This window comes from Solenopsis invicta, chromosome 2 (genome assembly GCF_016802725.1).
Source record: "Solenopsis invicta isolate M01_SB chromosome 2, UNIL_Sinv_3.0, whole genome shotgun sequence".
NCBI classification, from domain to species: domain Eukaryota; kingdom Metazoa; phylum Arthropoda; class Insecta; order Hymenoptera; family Formicidae; genus Solenopsis; species Solenopsis invicta.
Genome location: NC_052665.1, coordinates 23,752,841 through 23,763,806, shown reverse-complemented (window position 1 = coordinate 23,763,806; position 10,966 = coordinate 23,752,841). Strand labels below are relative to the sequence as shown.

Here is a 10,966-nt window from a genome sequence, read left to right as displayed (position 1 = left end):
ACTCATAACAGACTCACCATAGGCCTTTGTTAACATTTCACACACTTTGTTACACTTTATGCTATTTTTTACGCAAAATTTGATACAAATTCTTTGATCAATTTTTTTTCACGAAAATCGCCGAGCTCATAAAAACACGTGTAACCTTAGCGGCTGCCACAGACAAAGTAAACAATAAATACAGCTCAACATTTCAGCATACTTCAGGGGCATGTATACCAACATAAACAAAAAAAAAATTTGACTGTCGGACTCTCCAAACCCGCGAAATTTAAAAATTCCTGTTACTTTTTGAACACACCTCGTATGCACTTTCTCCCGCGGCGGCTGCCTCGCCGAGGCGATTGAATCGTTACGCTTGTGACTGCCGTACGATACCGTCCACTTACTAAGCCGCTTCAAGTAACATTTCGCAAATCTGTAACGCATTCCGCACGCTGGTAAACCGCGTGCGAGGTTTTGTAGTTTACTAACCCGAAGATTCCAAATATACGTTACTATTCTCTTTGTTAATTCTCGCCTCGTTATTCTGCAATTCTCCTTCTCTCTCTCAATCACCACCTGCCCGCACCGACCCCCTCCGCGCGCCTTTACCGACTTTGCGGGAAGCTGCCGGATGGTCGTCCTCGCTCACGGCAATTAGCGTTAGCATAACCTTGAGAAATTAGTGAACCGAAAGCATGGCACGCTCTCTCGTGCCTGGCGCGCAATTCCGTACGCTAATAATTATTGGAGAAGGATAAATATTGCGTTCTTGAATCATACCGTGAGCGGATGACTGAGATTTGTGGTAGGTGCGTAAAAACACCGTCACAAAAGTGGCGGTGAGACCGCCAATTTTCCGGCTCGCAAAATGTTTAAAGTTGCGTGATACGTGAGTTAAATTGCCGGAATTCACTCCGAATAGAACTGTGTGAGCAATTAATTTTATCGGCGCTCGGACTAAATACAGCCCTGAGCGCGCGATTAGAAGAGCGAGTCCGACGCGAGAGCGCGAGCAACGACGGTAATGTAACTTTTGTATAATGAGAGAAATGGGAGGCGAGAGATGAAAAAAAGGCGAACAGAGTGATCACTCAATATAATTAAGGGTTCAAAGTTAATCGTCCTTAATCACTGAATTGTTTACAATGTCTGCCTCGTTGATTGACAAGAGCGTCCGCGCAATTTTATTCAATAAGCGCGGGTCGACGCAGTGAACGCAAGTTCGCGCGCCTTATAACTCCCGACACTTTCCGATTTCTGTCTCGCTCGGTTACGGATACTATGTGAACTTCTCGCTTCTCGAATCTGAATCTCTCGCAAAAAGAGCGAACCTCCCTGCTCTGGTTTAAGCGAAGGAAAGCGGGGAGAAGCAAATTCGGCGGGAAAATGTCTCATTGGCTCGGATTGACTAATTACTGTATCGTCATCAACGATTTAAAACGGCAACCGGACCGGACCGGTAAACTCATTATTTGCTTGGTCCGGCTTTTCCTTGCGTGTACGGACGACCACAAAAAAAACTTATTTGCTTTGCATACAAAATATTATTATCTTGTAACGATGCACCTCCGCACCGTTCCTCCTGGGGCCACGAACCACCCCCCTGTCCAGCCGAACAGCTATCGGACAGGCAAATAGGTGCTATGCGCCGATAAACGCCTCAGACACGCGCGCGCGAACGGTCCAGCGAACGCGCCGTTAATCGTACGAACTCCGCGCCCACGCGTATTAAGCCGCACGTTCCTGGCGTTGGAGCAACAAAGAGGCGTACGCGCAAGCGAGAGCGCAATACCAGACCAATCTCGAAGCAGCGGGGATACTGTATTTCGAGAAGAACCGAACTCCACCCGAGCATCCCCGACCCTCCAAGATCGGGATATAAAAAGCGGACGATCTCATAGAGAGGACGACTCTTTTCCGGTCCAGCTCCCGAGCCAGACCAAGGAAATCCGTGTGGTAGAGCGAGCTCTGCCACAGTCGAGAAATCTCGACGATTCCGCCGCAATCCGTCTCCACCTCAGAGTCCGCGGTAACGACTGCCACCCCAGGGGTAGAGTGATCTTTGTCTCCATCGAGAGATCTCGAGGCAGCCGGCACCGGCGCACGAGCGGGGATTTCCTACTAAGGGAATTCCGAGGAGCACCTGTCGCGAGACCGGATTCCGGGAACACTGGTGTGCCGTCCGAACCGCGTCTCCGTCCGCAGGCCACGAGGAAGTAAACACCGTGGAGACTCCGCAAACGCGACAAAGACAACACTACCGCGCCGTTCTCTCGCACGAGAGTCGGCCGCGAGTCGAGAAAAAAGAGACCGAGCACTGTAAATACCCGTCTTTGTACATACCGCGTTTCTCTAGTTTTAGGTCACACCACCGTTTATGTAAATACCGCGTATGATTGTATTTTTATTTCCTATAATAAAATTGTATCTGTTCTTACGCACGTCCGATCTCAGATTTAATTTACCCGGCAACCTCCTTTCGAGCCCTGGCTTTCCTGAGCTCGTCCGTGCTCGGATAAACACAGATTGTTACAATCTTTAGCGTCGAAGTTTCTCGTATTCTTATTTTAGAATAACCAATGAGACAGAATATTCTCGACAAGATACGGCGCGTAAAACGGATGTTCCTATAAATACAATGATATGATGATTTGCACGAATTTCATAATTTTAAATTTGGTAAATTTAATTGAAATTAATAAAATTTGAAATTAATAAAATAACAAAAAAACAAAGTACAGTAACTTATAATTAATCTGACTTAACTATACATAATGATTTTGACTTGAAACATCGTATAATTATTTGAACGTGAAACATACCGCGCGCCTCAAAATAATAATTTTGAAATGAAATGGCAGAATAAATAATTCATGAAGCGAAGCAGAGGTGATCGGCATGTTTGTAGTTAGAGCGACGCTTTGCCCTCGACATTAGACGCATTCTCGATGTCGATTGGCAAAATATATAATTTACTGATGGGACGTTTATATTGTAACGAACCGCCTTCCGACCTCCTCTCGGACCGCCGAACCGTCCAAACCGTCCGGCCGAACATCCGCCGGACGGCAATTAACGGTGCATAGCGCCTAATAAATACTCTGAGAACGGAGCAAATACACGATCGCTCCCGCGCTCGCATCTCCGCGCGCACGCGCTCTCGTTCCCGCGCCGTCCGCAGCCACGCTCTGTGCGCGTGGCCCGAAACGAAGACCCGAGATCGAGTGGCGGGGATGCTGCCGCCGGACCACTCCGCCGTGACACGTCGCGCATCCCCGTGCCTCGATCCTCGGGTATATAAGGCGACGTTCGCCGGAGGCGAGTACCTTGTCCGCTCCTGGCCGGCCTACCGACCAGAAGCTCCCCAGGTTGCGACCGAGATCGAGCGTCTCGGTCTCTGCTGAGACACTTGGCTCGCAGCCGACTCCGCTTCCAATTCTACTTTCCGACCCGCTGCCTGGGCTCAAGTGAAACTTGGGCCCTGTTAAGATACTTGACAGTAGGTTAGTACCACTATGGGTAGACGACTGTGACGTCACTGGCGCCGTGCCCCCACTTTTCTTATCACGGCGCACAGCATCACAGTCGTCTCCCCATAGTGGTACTACTCGTCGATCTCTCCCTACCATCACTACTATCACCGCAGATAGCTGCCCACAACAGCGCGATCGGTGTTGTTATCTTACTTTGATCTTATTAATGCTAGAGTTTTAATAAATTTACGATTATACAGAGGGAATACTTACTACTACTGCTACTACTACTCTATCGACCAATTTTGATTTTTTAATTTCTTAAGACTTATAACTGTTTTTAAGCTAATTTATGAGAGGTTGTTTTTCAAAAATACACAATTATTAAACATTTATTAAACATATATATTTATTATATATTCTTAAAAAATACAGTAATTTATGTAGTTTGTTTAATAATCAAAGTAATTTTTATAAATTAATTTTTTTAGCCAGTTGGAAAGCATGCTCGGTATCCAGGTATTATATACATGAACACAGCGGCGTAACCAGGTTTATTTACTCTAAAACCGATGTATTGATCGCAGCACTGTAAATAACAATAATTATTATTATTAAGTAGCAAATATACCTAAAAGGTTATATAATGTACCAAGTTATATACTTACTTGATAACTTTTTGGGCGGTGTAAGTTCTGTATATCGTTGTTAGTTCGAGAAAAATAATGTGGAATTCTTGCTCGGCAAATATCGGATATTTTATATTTACTTCGTTACAAATCTGTTTTTCAAGAATACTACGTACAGTTTTAATAAAATGCGTTACGGAATGTAAATCCATCTTAAAATCATTTTTTGACACTTCTATATTTATCCGCTTGATTAAAATATCTTTACAATAATTGACGCATTCAGCGATTGCTTCAAGTTTTTTCAAGCGTTCATTAAAGCATACACATATTTCTTTAAGATTATCAAAAGTGTTTTTTTGGATTATTATTGCCCAGGGGTTAAATTTTCTTCTCTTTTTTGCAGCGTCTTGACGATTTTGTATATCAAGCTCTTTCCTGCAGTAGTTTTGCAAACCTTCAATAATTATAGATCGTTGACCATATGAAATTGTGAATAGTAGTAAGAAATCTTCTTTTATAAATTGCTGATCACGCATTTTCTCAGCCACGCCATCAGTCGTATCAAAATATTCGGATATAGTGTTAAAATCTTTCTGGAAATTATACCAGGCATTTGTTTTAAATGACACGCCAATAAAATCTTTTCCGATTAAACGAGCCGCTGGATATAAATCGCCACTTTGTTCATCCTCTTCAAATCCGATAATTACTTTCTTACCAAAAGAAAGATTTAATTTATATATTGTAGGTAGAAGAAGTTGTTTCTCTACAAATTTGCACGAATTACTTGTTTCACATGATTCGGAATTGGTACAGCTGCTATCCGTTTTTCGTTTTGCCATGTCGTTAGTCACTATACAATATATCGCAAGGTACTTATTAGCTTAATTAACAAACGTCTAATGAACGCTGTGCTGTCGATCTTATACACTGAAGATCAGTGCAATAGTGGGGCAGAAGGATTACCTATAAATCTTAATATACCATAGTGCCGCAAATCCGGACTCCCCAAAGTTAACACATAAAGGCAAACACATGCACGCGTTAGGTAATATGAAACCGCCTGCTACACGTCTCGCGATAAAAAACGAGTATCCCGTACATTATTACGTCATCGTTTGGGCTTGTACATCATGGGTGAAGCAAAGCAGCGTTTTTATTTAATAGATAGACAAATAACAAATAAACGATAATAAAAACGTTAATATTAGAATTGATTTAAAACCGTTAATAATATAATATCTTTTCCTTATATCCTGTATTATATTATTAAATGATAAATTCTATCCTTAATCTAATTTATTTTATTATCTATCTAGCTATTTATCTAGTTAGTTATTAAAAAACGCTGCATCAGATATAATTGACACCATTCACTCTATCCTCGCTCAGGATGCTGAAACTGCGGCTGAGGCTGAGCTGTAGGGAAGAGGACACCGATAGATGTGTCGGTGGAGGTGAATGAATAGCCTGAGAAGGAAGAATCTATTTTATTACTATTATTGTTTCCGTGTTACAAAAAATGTATTCAGATATAAAACTTTATACAGCCTGTTCCGGAGATGTCTGCGATGTCTTGTCATCAAAAAACCAGCGAGTAGAAATCCTGAGAATCAGCTGATGCTGCAGAAATCTTATAACTCGTTAGAGAGCATTTTGTAACATTTAGTATATCGAGAACTTTGAGCGAATAAAGTTCTGCGGTAAAATGAATCTCCGCGAAATAATAATTAAAGTACAGAGTGTTTTAATACCGCGCTCTTCGTATTTACGCCGTGTTTGTAATAGAGCCTGGTGTACACATTTACGGAGTGATTCACGACAAACTTTATTAAAAAAATTTAAATTTTTAATAAATCACATCATTTTACGTAATATTATAAAATGTTTTAATCGCGGATTGTTCTCTGGTGATCGTGACATCCTACATATTATTTATAACGAAATTGTGCGACGTGGCTTACACAATACGGCTTACGTTAAAAATATTGTATCCAGATATGATGAACGACATAGTAAGTATAACAAATTTGCAGAAGTTGGTTACAATTCGCTCATCTTAACGTATCAAGAGAGAGGAGGGAAGAGAGTAATCGAAATAATAGATATTTTATTAGACATACAAGAGATGCTAGCGAATGACGAGGACGATACATTTCTAATTGAGTGTATCGAGCAATTTGAAAACTGTATTCCAACCACGAGCCCTAACAATAACGAATTAATCGGTGAAAATAGCATCACTGATAACACTGCTAACACTGCAGATATTACGGATAATACTGGTACGATTAATGAGGAAAACAAACACGATATAAATAATGATCGTGACAACTCTAATGAATTTTTAATGGAGGGTGGAGGATGGCTGTGGCAGGAATTTCTAAAACTTCCTCAACCAACGGCGTTAGAAACGATACAGAGTGGTTACGTTAATAAAAAACCATTTGACGCTGTACAAGATGTCGGCTTAATTAATAACGCCGTTTGCGCTGATAATAATAATGGTATGAAGTTTCAATTTTTATTGCTGAGTATATAAAATTAGTTATATCTAACAAGCTTCTAATGAATGATGTTGGGTGGATATGGTCAGAGTTTCCGCGGTTTTCTCAGGAACTATCGTTGGAAATGGAACAGGACGTTGATGCTATACAGAGTATCTCTATGGTTAGACCCGTGACAATAACAGACAAATCGTTGGAAATAGTGCAGAACGATGATGATATACAAGGCACCTCTTTAGTGGAGTCTACGACAATAACAAACGAGGTCACCGATACTAATAACGGTAAGATATTTATGTTTTATTGTTAAATAAATAAACAAATAAATAAATAAATAAGATCATTTATATGATGCAGGGTCTGTACCTGTGAGTCATACGACGGAGGTCGTAAACTCGTTTAAACACCTTGAAGATTAAGTTAATAATAAACACATTAAAAAAAAAAAAAAAAAATTTGTAGAATAATTAAAATAGTGATCATTAATGTATTACTACAGGTATATCATCAATGCAAGTGGGGTGTGGTCGCTCTACTGCTGTAGAAGTGGGGGAAAAAGAAGAGTCGCACGAGATTAGGAGAGAAGGCGTGGTAGATGTGGATTCTATTGAAGAAAGAGACGCGTTACAACACGCTCAAAATGAAGTCGGAGACCCAATAACATTTAATATATCGAACGAGAATCAACGCTATTTTCAACGGTTTGATGCGTACGGTCGTGAAATAACGCTCGTTATTTGTCAGGCTCCAGAGGCTACCGATCCATTAATGTGGCTGGATAAAGTACTTGTAGAAATACACGCATATCTTACAAATTCGAGTGATCCTGACGATTACATAGGTGTAACATTTACAGCCGATACTTTTTCACTTGGTCCAGTGTGGTTATCTTTCCGTTATGTACGCGATTTTCAATATATAGACTTATGGGCACTAGTGAGCCGAGCCGCACAAAGCAATACAAATTTTTGTATTAACGATAGCTGTACGATAACATGTTGTGTAATACGTGGAGTAAACGGATGTTCGCGAAGAAAATTAACCCATGATAATGTGGCAAAACGGTCGATATTAACGATAACAAACACCGATAATTTATGCCTCCCACGTTCATTAGTAACAGCTTTGGCATATGCAGAACGCGGTGAAATTCGTTCGGGTGAGTTACATCGTTATTCGATGGCTATACGTTTGGCTAGGGGTAAACTACAAAAAGAAAAGGCGCTCGAGCTTGTAAGAAATGCTAAAATAGATATACCGCCTAATGGTTGCTCTATATCGGAGTTAGAGTATTTTCAAAAATATTTAGCAAACGCGGGAGTAGCTATAGTTGTATACGAGGTTGAAACGCTAGGGCATGGTGGAGAGCCTTTATATGATGGGACGGCTTATGTAATAAATTCATTCACCAGCGTCGTACATACGCTGCATGTTCTATATTATCGAAGATTACACCATTTTGAGCCGATTCTAAATTTACGTGCCGCTGTAGGAAGTAGGGGTTTTTGCGTGTTTTGCAATGTAGCGTATACTAGAATAAGCGATCATAAATGTTCGCGCAAATGTAATCGTTGTATAGGCCAACCACCGTGTATAATAACCGCAAATCCCCGTATTAAATGTAATTCTTGTAAACGCTCTTTTTATAACAACAATTGTTTTCAACAGCATTTAAAAAACCCGTACGACGACACAAATAAGAGAAAAAAAAATAAAAAAAGTGTTTGCGATACATTAAAAATATGTGACACGTGCTCAAGATTTATTATAATAGATAAAAAAAGGGAACATGATTGTAACGCGGTATATTGCAAAACATGTAAAGATTTTGAATTAAAGATTTTTGCCATATTAACCATTTATGCTATATACAGCCTATAAAACAAACTACCGATAAACGACCAAAAATATTGTTTTTATTTTATGATTTTGAAACACAACAAAACACGCGCATTAGAGGGGATGATAAAAAACGTGTACATGTACCAAATTTATGTGTTGTGCAACAAACATGTACTTATTGTTTAGAAGATAATGATGATGATATGACAAAATTATGTCAATATTGCGGTATACGTGAATATGTATTTGATCAAGACCCTGTAAAGCAACTTGTTGATTTAGCTACCACTACGCTCGTTTAGTCGTACAATTTGTATCGCCCATAATGCGAAAGCTTTTGATGCTCAATTTATTTTGAGACATTTTGCTACGAGAGGTGGTGTAAATGAGATGCCGTCAATAATACTAAATGGTACAAATATCGTTGTAATGACGGGCATGATAGGGCACACGACATTTCTCGATAGTTTAAATTATCTTCATATGCCATTAAGTGCTTTACCAAAAGCTTTTGAACTTAACGGTTGTACTACAAAAGGTATATTCCCACATTTATTTAATACACCTGAAAATCAAAATTATATAGGACCGTTACCAGATTTGAAATATTATTCAAGTTGTTATATGCAAAATAATGAGCGCGAACGGTTTTTATCTTAGTTTACTAAAGCAAAACAATTAAATTATATATTTGATTTTAAAAAAGAAATCGTACATTATTGTAAAAATGATGTGACGATATTACGTAAAGCCTGCTTAGCTTTTCGTAAAATGTTTATTAAATGTGGTATGGTTTGCCCTTTCGAGGAAAGTACCACAATAGCATCAGCCTGTTCACGTGTTTATCGTAAAAATTTTCTTCAAAAAAATAAAATTGGTATTATACCAACGGGCGGTTATCGTTGGGGTCAAAATCAATCGCGTAAAGCTGTTTCTTGGTTGATTTGGACAGAGCGCGAATTGGGTCGTGTTATAGCTCACGCTGGACATGGTCGTGAGACACGATTACCCGAAGGTGTTTTAGTTGACGGTTATTATGAAGAAATCAATAACGGCGTGACGATTAAACATGTTTTGCAATTCCACGGTTGTTATTGGCATGGCTGTACCCGGTGCTACACTGTAAATAGAAACCAAGGAATCGGTAATGATACAATGGATGCCCGTTTAGAACGTACTCAGTTTATTACAGCAAAAATTATAGCTGCTGGATATGTTTTAACAAAAATGTGGGAGTGCGATTATGAACGTATTTTAAAATCTAGAGAAGATATGCGTATGTTTTTAAAAAATTATCCAGCTATATCTCAGCCTGCGTTAAATCCCCGCGATGCTTTTTACGGTGGTCGTACAGAGAACATGGTGTCTCTTTACGATGTAAAGGATAATGAGAAGATACATTATGTCGATGTATGTTCTCTTTACCCATATATTTGTAAAACAGGTATATTTCCTGTAGGACATCCGAAAATATATGTCGGTGAAGAGTGTCACGAATTAACGGGTCCTACAGGTGTCGAAATTGATAAAATAGAAGGACTCGTTTATTGTTCAATATTACCACCGCGTACGCTTTATCATCCTGTATTACCGGTGCGTATGCATGGTAAATTAATGTTTGCTTTATGTCGTACATGTTGCGAAAACATGTGTCAAACAGCGTGTACACACGAGAATGTTGCCGATCGCGAATTCACCGGTACGTGGGTAGTACAAGAAATACGCAAAGCTGTAAGTGTTGGTTATGAGCTTGTAAATATTTATGAAATTTGGCAATACGAGGTAACGCAATATAATCCCCAATCTAAGGAGGGTGGTCACTTTACAGAATACATTAATACTTTTTTAAAAATTAAGCAAGAAGCTAGCGGTTGGCCTTCCGATTGCACCGATGAAGAGTCAAAAAAACGATACATAGAGGAATATGAGCGAGCGGAGGGTACTAAATTAGATCCTGAAAAAATATGTATCAATCCTGGTCTCCGAGCTGTTTCAAAACTATGTTTGAATTCTTTTTGGGGAAAATTTGGTCAACGTGAGAATCTACCTAAAGTTGAAATTGTAACAATGCGTAAAAGATTAATACAACTGCTTTCTAGTAACGAAGTTGATGTTAAAAGTATATTACCTGTTAATGACGATGTTTTATATGTTGGTTATGTATATACAGATGAAAATTTAACGCCATCCGCTTTAACAAATGTTGTGATAGCTGCATACACGACAACTCAAGCGCGTTTAAAATTATATGAATATCTCGAGCGCCTCGGAGGGCTTTATATTGCGATACCGATTCATGTATATACGTAAGCAATAATTCTCAGAACGCTTATGAACCACCAACAGGTAAATTGTTGGGTGACTTGATGAATGAATTAGCGTGCTACGGTGAGGGTAGTTACATTAAATCTTTTGTTTCGGCTAGCCCGAAATTTTACGCATTTCTTGTACGTAAACCCGATGGTAGTACCGTAGAAATTTGCAAAGCTAAAGGTATAACTCTTAATTTTGCAAACAATAAATTAAT

The 10,966-nt window shown here is 39.5% G+C and overlaps 2 protein-coding genes across 2 annotated transcripts; both read left to right on the top strand.

Annotated features, from left to right (window-relative positions):
• The first annotated feature begins 287 nt into the window (after positions 1-287).
• Positions 288-10,749, top strand: LOC120357005. The gene is made up of 2 exons (XM_039446186.1): positions 288-304; positions 7,850-10,749. The coding sequence occupies exon 2, from the start codon at positions 9,211-9,213 to the stop codon at positions 10,747-10,749; it is 1,539 nt and encodes a 512-aa protein (XP_039302120.1). The 5' UTR covers positions 288-304; positions 7,850-9,210.
• Positions 5,533-7,186, top strand: LOC120356927. The gene is made up of 4 exons (XM_039445833.1): positions 5,533-6,597; positions 6,687-6,881; positions 6,955-7,016; positions 7,097-7,186. Exons 1-3 carry the CDS (start codon positions 5,799-5,801, stop codon positions 7,014-7,016), a joined length of 1,056 nt encoding a protein of 351 aa, XP_039301767.1. The 5' UTR covers positions 5,533-5,798; the 3' UTR covers positions 7,097-7,186.
• Positions 10,750-10,966: the final 217 nt, after the last annotated feature.

Excerpts from the sequence above, each read along its gene's own strand:
- LOC120356927 (XM_039445833.1), top strand. The coding sequence starts at position 5,799 with ATGAATCTCCGCGAAATAATAATTAAAGTACAGAGTGTTTTAATACCG. Across the intron at positions 6,598-6,686 it reads TTGCGCTGATAATAATAATG|AGTTTCCGCGGTTTTCTCAG; the intron begins GTATGAAGTTTC and ends GGATATGGTCAG. Across the intron at positions 6,882-6,954 it reads GGTCACCGATACTAATAACG|GGTCTGTACCTGTGAGTCAT; the intron begins GTAAGATATTTA and ends TATATGATGCAG.
- LOC120357005 (XM_039446186.1), top strand. The coding sequence starts at position 9,211 with ATGTTTATTAAATGTGGTATGGTTTGCCCTTTCGAGGAAAGTACCACA.